General features: G+C 44.4%; 1 protein-coding gene across 4 annotated transcripts in view; it reads right to left on the bottom strand.

Moving 5' to 3' along the window:
• Positions 1–21,651, bottom strand: part of MAP7D2 (MAP7 domain containing 2) — a 50,861-nt gene that overhangs the window by 12,243 nt on the left and 16,967 nt on the right. For 3 of the 4 annotated variants that reach the window (XM_008573136.1, XM_008573138.1, XM_008573137.1), the window contains 4 exons: positions 19,456–19,586; positions 17,626–17,753; positions 5,271–5,569; positions 4,571–4,703 (listed from right to left, as the gene is read on the bottom strand). In XM_008573136.1, the coding sequence (XP_008571358.1) occupies positions 4,571–4,703; positions 5,271–5,569; positions 17,626–17,753; positions 19,456–19,586 (691 nt within the window). Of the gene's footprint in view, positions 1–4,570; positions 4,704–5,270; positions 5,570–17,625; positions 17,754–19,455; positions 19,611–21,651 lie in introns of all 4 variants that reach the window. The other variant, XM_008573139.1, reaches the window with a different exon arrangement.

Raw genomic sequence — 21,651 nt, 5'->3', positions numbered from 1 at the left:
GTCCCTTATGGACACAGTCCAAATTGCTACGTCTTCTCAATCTTTGTGATCCTTAGTTGATGACATCACCAACCACTTTACAGAGAAGACTGGGGTCACCTGATCTGAGCTTCTTCAACTTCTCTCCTCTATGGCATCACTGCTCAGAAAGTTTCCCTCTTCTTCCTCTGCTTAGATGAAGAGGACTGTGAATGCCAACACTGGTGCTATGAGTCTACACCCTCCCGTGGCTCCATGCTCCTCCACTAGCCCCTCTTCCTTCCACTGCCAGTCTTGCCCTTCTATATACCCTTTTCCATGGCCTATAAGAATGCTCAGGTCTTGGGCATGCTGAGCAGCCCTCCTGGTCCTCTCTTGCCTGCCTTCCTTTTGTGACTGCTCGATGGCCAGCTGACATTCAGAGCTTCTACCCTCTCACCTCTTTCAGGCTGCTTTGTCTCCACCCTCCCTCCAAAATCTCTGCTCATCTCCTAAACCCCAAGACCAACAGCCTTTTTAGCCCTGACATGTCTCACAGGTGCTGGCAACATTAAAAAGCATCCCTCCAGTGAGGCCCTCTCTACGGCCCTGTGCTGTGTCACCCTGGCTCCCTCCTGCCTCTCCCTATGTTGGATGGGCTGCTGCCTTCCCTAGTTCTCACCAAACCACCTGCCATAGGGAGGTTCAGCCAGTGAGGAACCAGGGCTGAGTGGCCCTGAGGACCTCTGCCCATGCTTCCAGGTCTGGGCCTAACTCTTGCCTGGACACTGAGCTTCAGCCTGGCTATGTGACCTTGCTCGTGGGGGCTGCCTTATGGAATATTCTTTAATGTGTGCTCCTAGCAGCTATTTTAGCTTCTTAACATGACTTCATATGATCCATTTTGGAATCCCAGTAGGACCTCTTGCTTACTAGTTTCTGCCAATGCCCTCCACAGGGTAGACCAGGGCCTGAGGTTTCTTGCCCCAATTCCAAGGATCCCACTTTCCATCTTGGGCCATCCACAAGCCCAGGGGCTGGGTGCTATTCTATGTGCTTCTCAGAGGACCCTGATGTTTCTGCTAGTTGGGACTGGACCAGCTTCTGTTCTTCTTCTAGTTGTGTGGACACCTGGTCAGTAGCCCTTCTATTCTGAGCAGACTCCACCACCCCTGACCCGGATGGTATTTCCCTCAACAGTTTGTGACAATAATTGGGCTCTCCACAGTTTGGCTCAAGGATCTTTATTCTCTACATTCTCTCATTTGGCAATGACATTTCTGTGGCTTTAACTATTGACTCTAATCACAAAACAGATGTGAGGATGATCTTATTCCAAGAGGTGTCTGCTGTGTTCCAGCCCCAGGATGTCTGGTACTTTCCTTTCTCACCTTCCACATGGCACTAGCAAAGCTTCACATTCTGGCAAGAGAGAGGAAAACTAATTTTGGGTCAAGTGTATTGCTCTCATTTTTACCTAGGCCCTAAGATTCAATGTCATCTCCAACCACCTGGACATTTTGCAGGCACCTTAAACTTAGTTTCTAAAAATAAAATAGCTTTATCCTTTAAAACCAATTCCTTCTGTCCTTCCTTTATCTGTTATTGGGTACACCATTCTGCTAAGTCCTTAGAATCAAACCTTAGCATCAACTTCGAATCTGCCCATTTCTTCTGAGTTGTACAGTCCATAGACTCGCTTTTCCAGGTCTGCCTTCACCACTCTACTTTAGCTCTTGTACTCTCTTAACCTACTACTGTGATGGTTTCTTAGTTGGGCCTCTTCCTCCTCCTCTTCCTTTCTCATACATTTACTGAGCACCAGGAATCAGTGATCCAAAGACTGTAGCCCAGCCTTTTAAGGGGCTAACTAGGAGGAAAGAGGCCTGTACACAAATGAGGCTATGTTAGTCAACTGAATAGCTGGGCTCAGTAAGGGAGGAGTGGTGTGGCTGGTTCTCTCCCAGGCACAGGGCCAAAAAGTCTATGAGAGGGAGCCAGTTTGACCTCTATCTTGAGAAAGAAAAAGGTGTCTGCATAGAAGAAGCATGAGTCCTTGTGGGGACACAGTAAAAGCAAAGATTTGGAGGTGTGGAGCCGTATGATGGAGGAATGTCAGGGAGGTTTGCACGCTGGCACCCAGGGGGCAGAAAGGTGGGGAGGCAGGTAGTGGCCAGTTCATGACAGGCCCTGAAGGCCTGTTGATGGGTTTGGGTAGATCCTGTGGGCAGAGGAGCCATTGGCTTGTTAAAGGACAGGAGTAAGACAATCACATTGAGAAAGGTCACTACAGACACAGCGTGGACAGCGAACAAGCTTCAGGAGACTTAGAGCTAGCAGTGCAGTTGAGATGGCCACTGACACAGTCCAGGTCACAGACAACAGGGGCTGGACCTCAGGCTGGAGGAGAAGGGAGAGAACAGAGTTGCTAATGTGACAGCTATGGAGACTGGACCTGACAACTAATGGGATATAGAGGAGGAAGGAAAGGGAAGAGGTGAAATTGGTACTGAGATTTCTGACTTGGGTGCCTGGATAGATGGGGGTGCAGATCTTGTGAAAGGAAAAGGACATTTGGGAGAAAGATACTAAGTTCTGCTTTGGAATGCTGAATTTGAGATGCATATGGGACACACTCAAATGAAAACATAAGACAGTTGGAAATATGGTCTCTAGGTTGTAGATGAGTGGTATCCAATAGAACTTTCTGTGATGAGGAAAATGTGCTATATAGCCTTGTGCCATCTAATATGGTAGCTACTAGCCACATGTAGCTATTGAGAACTGAAATGTGACTAGTATGGCTGAGGAGCTGAGATTTACTTAATTTTACTTAATTTACATTTTGGTGGTCACATGTGCCTAGAAGCTATGGTGCTGGACTGCACAGCCCTAGACAGAGCCCAGGCCATAGGAGTCATCACTATGCATGTGTTATTTAGCGCCTCCCTTGTTTCAGAAAGTATGGAAAGTTTACAAGGCAACCTGTGATTAGCTTCAGAAACAGATGAAAAAACGAGGCAAAAGGAAAATGAAGATAGGAAGGAAGATGACAGCAAAGTTGGTTTAGCACACCAAAGGACCTCAGCCGGAGGAAGTGGCAGCACTGTGGGGCACTGGCAGAGCACAAGGGAGCAATGCTGTTCGTGGAGGGCTTGTCAGGCAAGAAGCTGGTCAAAGATTAAGGGCTAGGAGCCCAGGCAACATTTAAGGGGATGAGGAGTGGACAGAGGAAACTGAGGAGAGGCAGAGAAGCGAGGGCAAGCTCAGCAAGTTCAAAGCCAACAGAGAAATCAATTAGGTGTCCAGTAATTAGGAGGAATGGTGGTGTGAGGTGTGAAGACAGTGTGAGCTGAGAAAGTACAATCAAATCTTTCAGGAGCTGGGCTGTGAAGGAGATGTGAGAGAGGATGGTAGCTAGAAGGTAAAGAACTTCACCTTCCTAAGCACACAGCTACAATCATGTTACTCACCTGCTCAGAGCCTGCATGGTAACTCCAGGGCCTGCAATTACCAAGACCTGTCATTTGAGGATCTACGATTCATCTTCATCTCCTGCAACCTCCCTTTATGCTCCCAAGGCCCACCCAAACTAGCCCAAACACACCACTCAACAACAACAACAAAAACCTGTCAATATTTGCCAAAAACCTGGAGGTAGAAAAATAATCAGAGAAATCCAGAATTTGAAGAAGGGATCAGCTAGACCTACCCCTCACCACTTCAAAAAACTAGATCAGCTAACCTGTAAATAGAGACCACGAAGGCTTGCCAAGGTCACCAAAGGACCAAGAATTTTCTATTATTTTAAATTCAGTGTTGGCCTTGAAGTACTACAGCACTACTTGCTTCCTGTCATGCTAATTCTCTAAACAGTATTAGATTGCACTTTGTGATTATCTGAAGAGCTTCCTTTATCAATTTAATGATAAAATCTACTAATACCACAGTGGTTATACCTTGGTGAGCTGCTGAAACAGGACAGAGCTTGGCTCTGTACATTTTCACTGCATTCCCCAAATGATTCCCATACTCTCCAAGGTTCAGGGACTACTGCAATGACGTCTTTTGTCTTGCTCCAGGATGGGACTCCACATACCTCATTGCTCACGGACTATGAGATCGGCTCTTCCCCACCTCCACTGCCCCCATCTGTGGGACCCTGCTCAACTCTCCTCTCTCTCACTCTGGGATAATTAGGATAACTTAGAGTTAGGATAATTTGGGGGAGAAAACAATTTGGGAAGCACAATCAAGATCTCTACATCCTGAACTTCCTGTCTTCCCAGGGAGAATCTCATTCTATAAACAAAGCTCAAATTCCCCTTGTAGCTCTACGAGGCCTGCCTGGTCTCAAAGTACAGGAGGAGACTGGGAAGATGCCTGTAACATTTAGATCCCAGAGCTATGAGTTTCCACGTCCTCTCAAAAGAGCAAAGTTCCATTGCTGTTAATGACATCTAATAGAAGATGCAGTCTCCTGAACACCTTCCATGCAGTCCAGGCATTCTGCTCATTTTTTAGTAATACCAAAACTGCGAAAAGAAAGGCAAGTTGCTCATTTCAACATAGCCTTTACATGAGATCACACCAACACTCAGCACCCACATACCTGTCTCGTTCTTCCTTCTCCAGTCGTTCTTGTTCCTCCTGTTCCTTCTGCAGCCGGGCCTGTCGTCTCTTTTCAGCCAGGATCTTTGTGGCCTCCCCTGCATCAGTGGTGCCTGCTGTGGGCTTCCCTAAGGCTGCATCAGAGGAGAGGCGTCAAGAGGAAAAGATCAAGGGAAACGAATGGAACAATTCCACTCACACAGTAGCTGCCACTTGGAGACAAAAAACTCAACAAAGTGTGCTGATGGGAAATGCTGCCAGGACTGGCACAAATAGCCACCGAGCAAGAGAAGCTGCAATGGGCTGGCTGTGACCCTGCATATGTTTCACAGAGGGTGAGGAGGAGGGACAGGGTCACTGGCAAGTCCCACAGCAGTCACCACGGGGGTGAACTCACTGCATCACAGAAGCTTTAAGGACTAAAGGAAGACCCTCTCTTGCGGGTAGCACAAATGCTGGCTGGACACAGCCCCGTGAGCTTTCACAGCCATTAGTGGAGTCAGCCTCTAGGTCTCCTCCTCCAGGGGACCCTCAGGATACTGAGGGAAAGGATTGAAGAGCAAGGTGCAAGCCTGAGAAAGCAGTAGGAGGGGATGGAGTTGTCCCAGGAAAAAAATCCCTCTCTCTCCTGCAAACACAAGAGAATAGCACGTGGGTCAGGTTAGAGGGAGAACCATCTTGGGGAAGCCAAAAAGGTCTACCTGTGCTGCTCTCTGCCTTCCCTCCTGCGGTCCCATGCTTCTCGCTGGCATACTTGTCAGCCACGTGCTTCTCGTTGGCGTACTTGTCTGCCACATGCTTCTCTAGGGCTTCCTCTCCATGTGGGCCAGTGGCCTGCTGACCAGAGGCACCTTCCTTTTCCTTGTTGCTCTTTTCTTTCTCTGCTTTCTTCTTGGGAGTTTCTAGGCTGGGAAAGGCAGGAAGGCGGTACTTCACGGGAGACCCTGGGTATGGCGGCTTCCCCATCTTTGGAGATTGTGGATATGCTTTTGACATTGTCCTGGAAAACCAAAAACATACCAGAAGATGGTTACTGAGCCTGACTACTCAGGGCCTGTTCTAAAGACACCTGGTTCTAAAAACATGAATAATTTTGTCTCTCCAGAGTTCAAATGTAGGGGTTAGCACACACTTAAAAGTCCCCAAAGTACTCTCATCCTATGCTATGGTTGAAATGTCCCCCCCAGTATGGTATTTGAAAGGTGGGGCCTGTAAGAGGTGATTTGACCTATGCACTCATGAATGGATTAAACCATTCACGGATTGATGGGTTAATGAATGAATGGTTATCAAAAGAGTGGCACTAGGGGCTTTATAAGGAGAGCAAGTTAGCATCTTGGCATGCTCTCACCCAACCCTTGCAATGTGATACCCTGTGTCACCACAGAACCCTGTAGAGAGTTCCCACAAAGAAGAAGGCCCTCACCAGATGTGCCCCCCGGACCTTGAACTTCCTGGCCTCCAAAATTATAAGAAATTTCATTTTTTAAATAAATTACCCAGTTTCAGATATTCTATTATAAGCAACAGAAAATGAACTAATACACCCTACCAGGAACATATGGTACCTAGAAGACGGCCTTAATGTAGGGGAAATATTTTAAGAAGCCCAGATGATGATGCCATGAACTAATCTCACTTTGGTTTGATGACAATATAAGCATGGATGTTAGGCATTTTACCACCACCCCTTTTTAGCTAAACACCAGGGTTGTATCTGGCTTCAGCATATGATAACAGACAAGCTAGCTTCTTTTTTAAAAAATTGTGATAAAATAAACTTTACCATCTTAGCCATTTTTTCAGTATACAGTTCAGTGGTATTAAGTACATTCACAATGTTGTGCAACCATCACCACCATCCATCTCCATTAAACATGAACTCCCTATTTCCCTCTCCCCCAGCCACTGGCAACCACCATTCTACTTTCTGTCTTTCTGAATTTGCTTATTTCAGGTACCTCGTATAAGTGGAATTATACAGTACTTGTTCCTCTGTGACCAACTTATTTTACTTAGCTCAATGTCTTCAAGGTTCCCAGTTCCTTTTTAAATGCGGAGGAATAAAAAGAGGTAGTAGGGATTGGGAGTGTTTTTTGAGGCTTCTTAAGTTTAACAGAAGTCCTCTCCTCCCAACTGAGCAGATGTGAAAGGTGAAGATAAGCCACCCTGGGAAACACCACTTTGTTAAAATGAGGATCTTGTCTTCTATTGGAAGAAGGTCCATCATGGGTATGCTGGCCCAGGCTGGACTCCTGGTGAGTGCTGGTTGTTCGAGGAGGTAACTAACAGCTTAATTGGAGATGCAAGTTTACCCAGAGATTGGCACAGGGATGCAAACATTTATGCAGAGTTCCTCTAGGAAAGTTATAAAGTAATCTGTATATAAATCACAAACTGTCACTTTCAATCCTGTAGCAGGTTAAACCATATCGAGTTGCTAATATCCAACTGCTTTTGATCTATAAAAACAGCAATAAAAATGGCAACTCAACTTAATATTCAAGGCCAATTTCTCATCAGAGGCTTAAAGTGTTACCTAATCAGATCCTGATGCCATGATCAGATCAATATTAAAAACTTTGTCCTGAACTGGAAAATAACCCTCATGTGGTATGCAGATTGGGTGAGATGCAGATATTCTCCACTGATGTTCTCATGTTAACAGCCTGGCTCTTGGAGAGCATCTTCTCTCAGTCAATACTAGGCAGAGCACCACACAGCAGTGGGGAACAGGTGATCATTTGATACAATGAATGTCTTTAACATGACATGAATTTCTAAAATACAGTTGTTTCGGTAACAACCATTTTACTGATGTAAAATTAGTCCAGATCACACTCCCACAGTGGGCTGTCCACCCCTTCCACGGCAGTCTGCTTCCCAGTTGGACAACTCTAACCCCCAAAAGGACCTCTTCCTACCATTCCTAAGGGATGCAGTTTTTCAGACTTACCAGCAACAGGTGGTTCTTTCCAGATGCACTATATAATCCTGGTTTTCTAATTTTTTCCTAGACTCTTTTGCCAAATACAATTATGCACAGGGTCCCCCTGTCCCATCATACACATATGCATTTATAGTAGGCTTTCTAAACCCAGCATCACCAACATTTGGGGCTGGACTGTCCTTTGATGTGGGGGGCTGCCCTGTGCGCTGCAGGATGTTTGTTTAACAGTATCCATGGCCTCCATCCACTAGATGACAGTAGCAATCTGCATCCCTGTCCCTGGGTTGTGACAACCCAAAATTTCTCCAGACATTGCCAAATGTCCCCTCAGGAACAAGATCCCCTCAGCTAAGAACCCCTGACATATCTCTCTCTCTCTCTCTCTCTCTCTCTCTCTCACACAAACACACACAAACACACACACACACACACACACACACAATCTATAAACAGGAAATAAGAATGGAGCTGCTCTGGTTGGAGCAGTAGTGTTCAATCCCCACGGTGACCCCAAGGCATGCCTCCGGGCTCCTGAGAGCCTTCCCTGGAGAGGTAACGTATGAGTGCCTCTATGATCTAGCACATAAGTCCCTATGCGTTCTGACAGACGGAATCAGACTGGGGTCCCTCCTCTGATCATGTGGAGCTCAGATCTCCATTATTACCCTCTACAGTTGTGTCTGTGTTTCCTGAGTGCTGTCTACACACCAGCCGCTGCACTGCGTAGGATATATAGACATGTATTTGTGTATGTACGTGTGTGTGTGTGTGTGTGTGTGTCTTTTTTTTTTTTTTTGAGACCGGCCACACCGCGCTCAGCCAGTGAGCGCACCGGTCATCCCTATCTAGGATCCGAACCTGCGGCGGGAGCGCTGCTGCGCTCCCAGCGCCGCACTCTCCCGAGTGCGCCACGGGCTCGGCTTGTGTGTGTGTCTTTTAAGTGTTGAAAAACAGTATGACACACGTACTATTATTATGGTCACTCTAAAGATAAGGAAACCAGGCTCAGAGAGGTTCAATGACTCCCCTCGATTAAGCGATGGAGCTGAGGGTTTGAGCCCACGCATATTCAAGTCTATCAAAGGGATTCAAATACACAATCCTTCCACAGAAAGGGACACACAACAATGGAGTCTAACTGACTCCACTTCTTACAAGTCTGCTCTATTCCATGGTGCAATCGCAGTTAAGCCTGGGTTTGGGGTTACCAAACCCCAGGACATTCTTTTAAAAACTGGCATAGAGTAAGTACAGAAGTTGTGTTGATTAAACAGATCAAATAAAATCCCAATGATCCTCACAGATAAACCGAAACCAGGAGGATGAACCGTAATGGGGAAACCACCACGTCCTGCTCTCTAATGCTGACTGTGCTCCATTGAGCATACTTTCCCAATTAGCTGCAAAAACCTGTGTTCAGCTTCAAATAATCTGTACAAACATAGGGCAGGTAGGAGACCTTTTGCTTGGCCACACCTTCCTTTCACACTGTCACCTAGGGCTGTAATAACACTGTTAAGCAGGCAGAGCCTCTGTGTCCTGCCTCTCTTTGCCCTCTCAAGCTAACAGTGACCCACTGAGGTAAGCTGTGCCCACTGCTGTAAACTCTCTGCCCATTTTGCTATAGCCACCATGAGGGTGTCTCAAGAGATTCGGTCTAACTGCTTGCCCAGATGAAAATATGTTGTCTGCTCCCTGGAATATCATGTGGATGCTCTGTATGCCTTCGTCCCAACAACAGTGTGGGGCAGGGGATAGATCTAGAACTTGGTGACAGAGGCCATACGAAAAACTGCTATCTTGTGGTAGATGATGCAGACAGAAACATTTTCTCCTCCCCTATGCACTCCTGCCTGGACTCGTTAAAGAGGAATTTCCAGCCGTGGAAGGACCGGCAAAAACCACCTGCTCTTCTCTCTTGCCCTTGCTGTCCTCCCCAAGGAGCGAGTATGATTTCTCTGACTGGTGAGACCGAGCAAAGATGCCAGGCACGCACAGCCCCGCCTATTCTAGTCCAAGAGGTGGACTCTGCCCCAGGTGGCCCTGCAGTACACGGGTCCCTCCACCCATGATGGGTAGAGGGATGGGAGCTCTTCCGCATACCCGACTCTCACCATAAGGGTCCCCAGGGCTGGACTGGGGGAATGAGTAAGAGGCCTGAACTGACTGCAGCCTTAGCAGCCATGAAGCCAGCATCTGAACTCCAGCTCTTGTGCAAATGGCTCACCAGCTGAAGGGAATGGAATGTGATGAAGTCATGCCCTCAGTCACTGTGGAAATGCGGGACAGGGTTACAGTCCTAGGGAGAAAAGGCTGGATCGGCCTGGGTGGGGGGAGGTTCTGACAGTCTCAGGCTGGCAGAGCCCTGAGCAGCCTTGCTTCAACTTGTTTTAACAGAATGGTCACGTGTAGGTTCAGTGCACACCACAGACTGTGAGGTTCTATTCCAAATAAAATTGGGCCAATTACTCATGAGCACACATTTAAAAATAACTTCTACCTGAGAAGTAAGGGTGGATTATTTGGGATAAAACTCGTTAAGAAGTCTGTTTACAACCCCCTACCCTAGCCCCTGACCAATAAACAGAATAAGTTAGAAAACTCTCTCTCTCATGCACATACAAACATGACCTTCAAGTTAGAGAAGTGTAGATGAGTCATGGATTTTTTTCCTAGCAGTGAGTGACCAAAATACAGAATAAAATATTACAAATTCCCAATTTTATCTACATAACTGTAGAGTTCTCTGCTCATTCTGCCTTGCCAGCTGCTTACATGGACTTTAGCATCCTGCCAGTGCCCTGCAAGAGCTGCTAAGCATGGGCATCTTGAACAAGGCGATTCTGGTCTGGCAGGTCCCACAGCTCTCTGGCCAGCCCTGCTCACTCACTCTATAGCAAGCCAAATTAAGTCTGGCAGAGCTATTTTCTTTCAGTTTCCTGAAAATAGGTATCTTGGCTGGTGAAAGAATTTAAACATGAATTAATCAGGGGAATTCACTGTGCATTTATAGAGTTCTATCTTGAACTACCTTCTCATCTACTTAATAATTAGGTCTATTTGATCACCACAATAACCCAGTGAGGTAAGTAGGAAATTGCTATTTTAGATTAAAAAAAAAAAAGTCCTGAGAGCTTGAATGACCTTTCCCAAAGAGATGCAAATAGATGAGAGCCAGGGCTGGCACCCAAGCCCTTCGTTCTTTGTCTCCATATTTTATCTCTTTCACTTAACAAAAATATAACAAAGGGGATTCAAAAGGTTTGTTTGAGACGGTAGAACTAGGCCTTTCTGCAGCATAAGGCAGGATTATGTAACCTTTTAAGGTTCCATGACTAGCAGAAATTATAAACAAACACCTCTGTAGAGTGGCAAGAACAACTCTCGAGAGAAGGTTGTCACACTTCTGAACGTGAGTTGACTGCAAAGAACCCCAAAGGACTTTTTCCCTCTACATCCTGTAATCTAGTTCTATTTTCTCCAAAGTCACTTGACTCCACCCATGGTGAACATAGCCTATTTGCTGGATGTGAGGGGTCTGTAGCTTTTTCAGCACAGCTCAGCCAACATTCTGAAAAGTTTATTTTTTAATTACTTCCCAGAGAGAAAAAGAGGTTGTATGCCAGAGAAACCTGTGGACATCACCTTAACCAGTGATCGAAGTTAGCATCACTAGTAATAAAACAAACTGACATCGTGGCCTAACAGGAGGCACTGAGAAGTACCTAACTTCCCTACCATGGGATCCCTGCGCAAAATGCACAACCTGAATCTAATCATGAGGAAACATCAAACCAATCCAAATTGAAGAACAGTCCTCAAGATAACTGGCCTGTGTGCTTTAAAAATGTCAAGGTCATGAAAAAGAAAGGTGGAGGAATGCCCCGGGTTAAAGGAGACTAAGGCAATGAAACAACTAAATGTGCTGTGGGACCCTAGGTTCGATCTTGGACCAGGAAAAAAATGCTATAAAGGATCTTATTGGGACAACTGGCAAAAGTTGCATATAGACTATAAATTAAGTAACAATATCATGTCAAAGTTAATTTTTTTTTATTTTTATAAGTGTACTGTGGTCATATAAAGAATGTCCTTGTTCTTTGGGGTAACAGGTTATGCTGTTTATAACTTACTCTCGCATGGTTCTGGGAGAAATCCATGCGTGTGTCTATGGAAACTGTGAACGGGAGTGATGAGGGGATGCAGATGAAGCAAATGTGGCTAAACCTTAACACAGGGTGAAAGGTGTGCGGGACTTCTTTGTTCTAGTCTTGCAATTCTGTAAGGCTGAAATGATTTCAAAATAAAAAGTCTTTATAAAATTGGTTTAAACTCAAATTATCCTCTGATAAGACTGGAAAATATAGGACTGGGGACTCGGTGAGTTTACAGTATGGCTGCAAGGAAGGGGTACTACTTAACATTTTCAATGATCCCTTTCAAGAAAAATTTCAGATAAGAATGTAAAAGCCTATTGGAAAATGATGGTGGTGATAAAACCAGCAGTCAAGCTGCCAGTGCAGGGAGCCCTGATCCACTATAGATGCTCATCTGTGGGAGGGGATAACCACACCACATGTCTACCAGAGAAGCCTATGGGAATGGCACCAAAGGAATAGGCTGGGTCCTGGAACCTTCCTTGGGCCTGTGATTTGGAGCAAAATGGGAGGTACTTATTTTGGGCCACCCAGACAACTTCATCCCAATGTTTTCCCTCCTGTGGAATATCTATTTTATTTCTAATGCATGATAAAGTGAAATTAAAGTAAGTCCCTGATACAAAACTGATCTCAGCTATGAGCTATCTCTGAAAGTGATTATCTTTGGTACATTGTGTCTTCCAAAGATGGCTACAATAATATCTCCCATCCCACACAACCTTTTGAGTTTATGTCTCCATCCCACTGAATCTGGGTTGGCTGACTACTATGCCAATTCAGGGCACAGTCCTTAATTGGTCCAGCAGCTTCTGTTTCCTACCCTGGGGGGGATGCTCACTGTTGGGGTCTCTCCCTCTTGGAATTCAGCAGCCATGCCATAAGATGCCTAAGCCATATGGAGAGGTTATATGTAGGCACTCTATTTGACAGCCACAGCTGAACTCCTAGCCAACAGCCAATATCAATTGCCAGCTAAGTGAATGGGCCATCTTGGACCTCCAAAACTCAGTCAAACCCTAGAAAACTGCAGCCCTGGCTGACATTAGACCTCAATCACATGGAAGGCCCTGGGTGAAAACTGCCTGGTGTGTCCAAGTCGACCCACAGAGCAACCTCATGGAAAACTCTAAGAGAGAACCTCCCAGAAAGCCGAAGTCATAGAACTGTGAGAATTAATAATAAATTCCTGTTTTAAGCCACTAAATTTCGGGGAGGTTGTTATAGCAGCAATAACTAAAACATTACCCATCATAACAACCAAACTGACTTAGAATATATTTCTAAGAATATAAAACCATTAGAGAATATTTCACACTGAAGAACTGGGAGTACAGGCAGCATCAACACCCAGATGCAGAGACAGGCGGGGTAAATCTGCTTGGCCACACTTGCTTGCTTCTCTCTACATGGCAAGAAAAAAGCTATGCTCTATCTATGCCTTTCAGAGTGTTGCTAAAGCTAGTTTCTAAAACCTATGCAAGTACCAAGAATGCAAACAACGAAAATAAAGTTGAACACTTAAAAGAGCAACGCTATTAATATGCACAGCCACCCAACAGTGGCTTACTTTATGTGAGATTGGGGAGAACAATGCACTGTCAGAGTTTATGAGGTCACAGGAAAAGGGATCATTAATCACATGACCTGTCTAGGCTTCTGGATGAGAGTTCAAAGGTGCTAACTAAGCCCTCTTTCAAAGCCACATCATTTCCAGCGTGCTTTAAAAATCACACGCTTGGTCTGTACAGCAAATGTCAAAAATGCCAGCTTGGCTGGGATTTATTTTGTGTGGGATACCATTTTAAAAATCAACTAAGTGTTTCTTTTTTATTGTCTTTCTTCAATACTGAGTATGCAAAAGAATACTTATAAAACATGTACAGTATAAGGAATGATATTACAAATGCCCACACAACCACCTAATCCAACAGAAAGACATTATCATTATGCTGGAATCTTCTGTGTGACCCTCCATGATCCAATCCCTTTCCTTCCCCACTCAGAGGCCATTATCATCCTGAATTTTATGTTTGCCATTTTCTTACTTTTTCCAAAAGTCATTTTACCACAATAGGGTTAGAGTATGGTATCAGTAGCACTGAGGTCAAGGTTCAGATCCTCATACTGGCCAGCCACCCCCAAACAAAAATCATTTTACTACATTTATATTCTTAAAAGCACATTGTTTAGGTTTGCACATCTAAGAACTCAATATAAATGGAACTGTACTGTTGATACTCTTCTATAACTTGCTTTTTCCACTTAATACTACATTTCTGAGATCCAAGATCCACCCATGTGGTTGTACGCAGCTGTGATCCATTCGTTTTCATTGCTGTATAGTTCAGTTGGATTTTCAGAACTGATTTACACTCTACTTGAGTTCCCACATTTCTCAGACCTGGTTCACACCCTGTGTGGTTCAGCTACTAATTTTCACCCAGAGAGAAACTTTCCTTCTGAATATTTTCAAATCAAGAAACATTTGCTTCTCCTTAGACCTCTCAACTCGGTAATACTGATTTAGAGGTCCCGGAGCAACTTGTATCCCTAGGGTATCTCTCTTAAAGAGATGATTCTGGTAGTTTTGACAGTACACAAGGAAGCCAGCTGTGTTAGAGTTGACTATTTTTCCTGCCTGCATCAGAGATGACATGTATAGTGCCCTGAAAATATATGCAATTCCATTAACATTCCATTAATTTCTCTCTGAAGTAGCAGGAACATTCTGCAACACAGAACAGAAGCCAGCATCCTTTACTTTAAAAATTGACCAAGTGGGCCGGCCCGGTGGTGCACTGCGCTAGTGCGCCGCTTGGGAAGCGTGGCGGCGCTCCCGCCCGAGGGTTCGGATCCCACATACAGACCGGTTCCCGCTCACTGGCTGAGCGAGGCGCGGGGGCAACACCGAGGGTTGTGATCCCGTTGCCGGTCCCGGTCCGGTACGGGGGCGACACTGAGGGTTGCGAACCGTTGCCGGACACGGAAAAAGACAAAAAAAAAAAATTGCCCAAGTGAAATAGCCCAGAAAAGAGAACATTTAAGGAACTGATCAGTGAGAGAATCTGCTGATGAATGGCCAAGAAAGAAAGAGGAGGCAAAGGGCCAGAGTCCTTGGGCAGGCTTGGTCTCAGCATTTCCTATACCTGCCAGTCGACCCTGCTCCTGGCCCTCCAGTTTCTCCTTCTCTTCTTACTTTCATCTCATAGACACTGCTACGGCCTGAATGTGTGTGTCCCCTCAAAATTCATATGTTGAAACGCAAACCCACAAGGTGACGGTATTAGGAGGCAGGCCTTTTGGGAGGTGATTAAATCAGGAGGGCAGAGCCCATGTTAATGGAATTAGTGCCCTTATAAAAGAGACACCAGAGGGCCGAGCCCGTGGCGCTCTTGGGAGAGTGCGGCGCTGGGAGCGCAGCAGCGCTCCCGCCGCAGGTTTGGATCCTATATAGGGATGGCTGGTGAGCTCACTGGCTGAGCGCAGTGCAGCCAGTCTCAAAAAGAAAAAAAAAAAAAAAAAAAAAAAAAAAAAAAGAGAGAGACACCAGAGAGCTCCCTCTCCCCTTGTACCATGTGAGGACACAGCTAGAAGTCAGCCATCTATGAACCAGAAAACAGGCTTTGACCACACATCAAATCTGCAAGCGCCTTGATCTTGGACTTCCCAGCCACCAGCACTGTGAGAAGTAAATTTCTATTTTTTATGGGCCACCCAGGATATGGTCTTTTCTTGAAGCAGCCCAGATGGACTAAGTCAGACACATACTGAACACCTACTGTGCAACAATAAATCAAGACAGTCCCCACCCTTATGGCAGTCTAGCAGGAGACTGCTGAGTGAATGTAACTTATCTAGCTACTCCCCTCTACCACTCTGCTATCTGACCCAGTTTAATTTTTCTTCACAGCACTTATCACCACCTGATATTATACTTGTTCACTGTAATGTGAGCCCCATGAGAACAGGGACTTTCACCATATTCATCACTGCATCCTCAGCCATCAGAAGAGCGCTGGACACAAAGTAGGCACTCTATAGGTATTTGTTGAGTGAATGAACGATAGAAGCATGCACATGATGCTATGTGAGGACAGAGAAGGAGGTGAATTCAGTTTTGCTTGGCTCTGGAGAGGGTGCTGGCTGAGCTGAGTCCTGAAGGGTAAGCAGATGGGCAGTCCTCTAAACTGGGACCTGTACTGTTCTCAACTGTGTACATGACTCCCTCCCACCTCACTTGAGGTTCCTTGATATAGAGACTATTCTATTCATTTTGGGATTCTCTATGGCATTTGGTATAATGACTTGCATTTGTTCATTCCACAAATATTTTATTCTAGATAGAGTGGAAATTAAATTTTTTTCTCTAAATTTAACTGCATAAAAAAAGTCTGGGATTGATTCAAGTGTTTTGGTCAGGGAGAGCTTTTATAAAACTCAGGTGATGTGTCCTTTAAAATATAAGATAGTTCTAGAAATACAATCTTCTTCAAGATTTTCAGCCTCAAAGAAATATCACAGATCCAATTGTGGACTTGCTTCTAAGAATCTAATCTTCATCTCTATAAAGGCAATAACCTGTGTTCATCTCAGTGAAATTTGTAATAATAATGATAAAACTTTCAAGCTACTATCCAGACAAGGACCATGGGTTGATATCCAGGAAAAGAGAGGTTGGAACCTGGAAAAGTCCCAGTATGAACTAGGCTTTTCTCTCTGTTAATGTAAATGTCCCAAATAAACATCAGAGTAGTGACACATGAATGGAAGCTGAAAAGACTCAGAAGTATGAAAAAGAGATTGCAGAGCCCACATAATAAATTTAAAGAGATTGCAAAAGAGCAATACCATAACCAAAGACAGGAAATACTAGAACAGAAAGGATGCATGAATTTAAAAAAAAATTTTTTTTTTACATCATGCTATTAATTCAGTAATGTGCTATATAAGGATTTTCCTTATGGGAGACAGACACATCAATAGCAGGTATTAGTAATCTATGAAAACCATAGTGATCTCTGAAAAAAATAATAATAGTTAAAGTCTCTGCTAGAAAGCAACACATAAGAAATAAGAGGTGACGTCACCTTAAAATATTTTTAACAAATTCCAAGGGCTGGCCAGTTAGCTCAGTTGGTTAGAGCACAGCCTTATAACACCAAGGTCAAGGGTTCGGTTCCCTGTACTGGCCAGCTGTCAAGAAAACAAAACAAACAAACAAAAAAACCACACACAAATTCCAAGTGTTCATTAAATTTGTTTTGTCCTCTGCTCTCTGAACAAAACTGATACACTAAACAAGGTTATAGGATTCTCTCTATATAAAAACTTCCCTATTTTCTTAAATTAAAACATAGTTCTCCTTCTCTCTCAGTACTTCTGAAGATGCTTCCATTGTACTGCTGGATTGAGTTATTTACTGAGTCACACTTGTCAGTTACCATCTGTAAAATATTTTAATAACCTAAGACAATGGTCACACTGTTACTGTAAATTTGTTTTTCAGTTACATGGTTTCATTGGTGAGTTTGCCCAATTCCTAACCAAAAAAAAAAGAAAAAATACTGGTAATCGTGGCTGACAATTTATTACTGTCTCTGTAAAGAGACAGACAATGTGCTGTGGGGGGGGCGGGGTGTGTCAGGGAGTATGAGCAGGTGCCCAAGCACAATGAAATCACTCCAATCCAGATGCAATCAAAGGAGAAAGAATGTCAGAAAAGCAGAATAGAATTCACAGACCAAAAGAAAAAATGCTGAATGCATCACCTTGGGAAATAAGAAGAGTCCCATATTTACCAGGCAACAAACCTCTCAATGGCCCACAATTTACCCAGAAGATACAGAGTCAAGGCAGATAAGTCAAAGGCCACAACACTGAATGGCTCAAAGCCCCACCAAACTGACTTAATTGTCAGACTGTCTGGCAAAGGGTAAAGACGCTTACTTGGATATCACAGGAGAAGACGACCTCTTAGAAAAACTTCCAGGAAACTCGCATTTTCTCAGAGGAGACCCGAAGCCCCCAGTGGGAATGGAAGTTGTCATTCGTTGTCCCCTCTTCACTTTCTCCATCTGTAGGGGAACACAGAACAGGATAGCCACAGCCCATAACTGGCACTATTTCCTCAGTTTCTGAAAATAACCCAGATGGAAGCAATGCCCAGCTTCTTTTTTTGAGAGGAATCAATACAAAGCTAGAGTGCTTCACGTGATGGGAATCTTTGCAGGGAGACACCATGAGGTCATCAAATTTAGGTCATCCAGTCAAGAAAACAATTTTTAGCCTCAAAATGCAAAGATTTCCTTCTCCTTGCTATTTTGCAAAGAGTTAACAACAGAACCATATTATGGTCCTGGACATATAGGAACCAGAAAGAGTACAAAGATATATAATCACTACAAAAAAATTACAGGTGGGTGAAATGTGGCTCTAACATCCAAGATAGTGAGCTGTGGACATACACGGTATACGGGGACTACAACTCCACCCATTCCTCTACATCTTCCCCCTCACCTCCCTCGGCAGAAGGTAGAAGGGAATAGACAACAGTGCCCAGCCCGCAGATGGTGCTCCATGAGGATTAGTTTCCTTCTCTCCCTATCAAACTTCTCTGCAGCAAATCCTCACTTGATCCCCGCACCCATATACATCAGGCTCCTTCCACAGTAATGCACCCATATACATCAGGCTCCTTCCACAGTAATCCACCCTATTATAAAATCCAAGAGTCTGAGACATTCACTTTTTGAGAATCTCAGGGCCACAATGGATTTGAAAAGAAAATACGATATGGTAAAATGCCCAGCAGTACAGTAACGTGGTGGTTTTAAAATAAATCCACAAATTATTTGATACTCCTCCATTCAACAGGTGGGAACTCAATTCCTCTCCCCTTGAATGTGGGTTGACTTTAGTGACTTGCTTTTAATGAACAGCATATGGCAGAAGTGACAGGTTGGGCACAAAAGACAACATAGCTTCCCCCTTGCACACTCATTCTTGGATTGCTTGCTCTGAGGGAAGCCAGCTGCCATGTCATTTGAACACTCAAGCAGCTTTATGAAGAGGCCTCCTGCCAAGAGCCACGTGAGTGAGCCATATCAGAAGAAGCCCAGTCAAACTTTCAGGTGATACAGCCCTGGCCAGCATCTTGACCACACCCTCATTAAAGACCCTGTACCACAACGACCCAGCTAAGCCACTCTCAGTTTCTGACCCAAAGAACCTGTGAAATAATAAAATATTTGTTGTTTTAAGCTGCCAAGGTTTGAGGTAATTTATTATGTAGCAACTGATAACAAAAGTAGTGCACCATATATAATTTCTAAATATATATAATAGGGGATACCTGCTCAACATTTATTTTACTGATGGTGTCAGCATGCCATCAAAAATGTTTAAAGGCTATTGTTGTGGTTGAAGGTTGACCAAGAACCTCAGTTCTAGTTACCCGTAGAGGTAAGACTGGCCCCAAATCAGATATCCTTAAAAAAGCAGAAAGAGGACCCTTGGAACATTCCTTCTGACTCCTGTCCTTCGAAGGGAAGGCTATAATGAGGCCATCATTAGGAATTTGCTCCAAGGCACTAAGATTTAGGAGAGTGCAAAAAGTTAAATGACTTTCAAAGGTTGGGTAAAATTTTAAACCAAATCGACCCTTTGAGCAGTACCTGGAGACCAATGGAAATGGAGACCACAGGTCAAACGCAGGAAGTGACCATATTGTCAGATATACCACAGTCTGGAGGGGTGAATGAATGGGTTTAAACCTACCAGAGGGGCCTCTGCTCCTGCAGGGGCTCCTTTCCCAGCATCTCCTACGCCAGATGTAGATGCAGTCTTCTTCCTCTCGGTGTTTCGAGTGGGAGAAGACTTGTAAGAAGATTTAAGAGAGCCAGCAGCAGCTGCACGAGGACAGGTAGGGAATACTAGAGAGTTACAGTATAACAGCAAGCAAAACAGAGAGTACAGATGGAAAAAGTAGAGAGAGTGGGAAGTTGAGAAGAACACATTACTGTTAAAATGTGACCTGGGCAATCAGCATTCTCAAAATACTGTATTTTTTCTATTGTACACAAAATGATCCTACCCTAAAAAGGTTCAAATACTCAAGAGTCAAGTTCATTTCAGGGGTTAAAAGTCTGTGCTTTGGAGCTAAACAGATCTAGCAGTGCCACCTAATAGCTGAATCATCTTGGGCAGGTTATTTAACTTCTCTAAACCTCAATTTCCTTGTGCAGGACTGTTAACATAGTAGATCTGACTGCTGTCCTTTGAAAGGCCTGCTTACAAGGCTGGCCCTTGGCCAGCATCTGGGAGCTCAGATTTCAGGAGGGTTCCTATCATTAACTGGTGAGTACTGGAACTGTAAAAATGATATGGTGTATGCTGAGCACCTGCTTTCCTCCTGGGAGTTTGGAATTTGGGTATGTGCCTGGCAGGGGTGCCTACACGACCAGCCCCAGTGAAAACCCTGGGCACGGAGGCTCGAGTGAGCTTCTCAGGCTGGCAACATTACATACATGTTGTCACAACTCGTTGCTGGGGGAATTAAGTACGTCCTGCATAACTCCAGTGGGAGAGGATCCTTGCAAACTTGTGCCTGGTTTCCTCTGGACTTGGCCCCACGTGCCTCTTCCCTTTTGCTGATTTTGCTGCATATCCTTTCACTGTAATAAATCAGCCATGAGTTCAACTATATGCTGAGTCCTCTGCGTTCTCCCAGCAAACCATCAAACCTGGGGGTGGTCTTGGGGACCCCTGACACAACTGGTGTCAGGAGTAGGAGTTGCTATAATGACCCCGATTCACCAAAATATGGCAAAAGTACCATTCGGGGAAAAAAAAGGACAAAGGGGTAGAGGACAATGAACCTGTGGTGCCTGGGTGGCTATGGAGTCATCATGATATGAATCAGCAGCTGAGCCGCTGTCTCTTAGGAGAGGTAAAGCTTACCTATGGAATTTGAAGATGCCTGATGCAGCTCCAAGAGAGTTGCCTTCATGGATTCTCCTAGTGGCTTTTGACCATGGTGGATAAAGTGAGGGAAAAAGTGCAGCCCAGGTGATGCCCTTGGTTTTGTTTTCTTCTCTAAGTGAAAGTGGGACACAATTTCCTTGATTTTTTGCCACCAGTGGGGGGGTGGGGGGGTGGAATTTAAACTCTGAATATTGGAACCAGAGCAAGTTTCCATAACTGACAATTTTACTATGACTTTTGCCTAATGAACCTCTGGAAATAGGGAGGTGGTGCAAAAAGAAGGGCAATTTCCAGATGGAGATACTTTTGGAGTTTTAAAAATTGATGAGGTCCAGACAAACTGGATACATTAAAAAAAAAAAACTGACTAGGGACCGTCATAGATATAGAACACCCCTCTGTGGGGCCCTAAACTGTAAAAACATACAAATGCCCACAGGACAGGGCTTATTCTCTGATGGGACCATCTGAAATCAAGCTGCTCATTGGTTCTGTATTTCTGATGCAGAGTTTGACTGCATTCCTAATGTGTGATTCCTGAAAAAGCTGCAAGGTAGAAATGGGACATCACAACATCTGCTGACAGATCAGACTCCACCCCTTCTGGGGAATGTGTCACTGCTGTTGACATCTTGTGTTTGACTTTCTGGAGTAGCTGCAGTTCGTAACAATGAGCTGAGAACCTGACTCTACTTCCCTCACCTTTCCCCCAGTACACACACCTTAGTAAGGCAATCTGTTAAATGCAGCTGTTGTCAGAAAGGAACTGATCTTTTCTATGCTGCTCACTGGATAAATGACCAGGATAAAACAGATGGGAGGTGACAGAAACCTAGTTTGAAATTTTATGAAAATTTAGAATTTTGTCCCAACTAATACCTGAACATGATGTGTCTTTCTGGTTAAGCTGGATAAAAATTTATTTTTATTTATTTTTTTTGTAAAAATGTTTTTGTCCTTTCTTTGAAAGGTCTGGATGAGAGCAGGGAT

This window comes from Galeopterus variegatus, unplaced genomic scaffold (assembly GCF_000696425.1).
Source record: "Galeopterus variegatus unplaced genomic scaffold, G_variegatus-3.0.2 Scaffold881, whole genome shotgun sequence".
NCBI lineage: Eukaryota > Metazoa > Chordata > Mammalia > Dermoptera > Cynocephalidae > Galeopterus > Galeopterus variegatus.
This window is presented reverse-complemented; position numbering and strand designations above follow the sequence as displayed.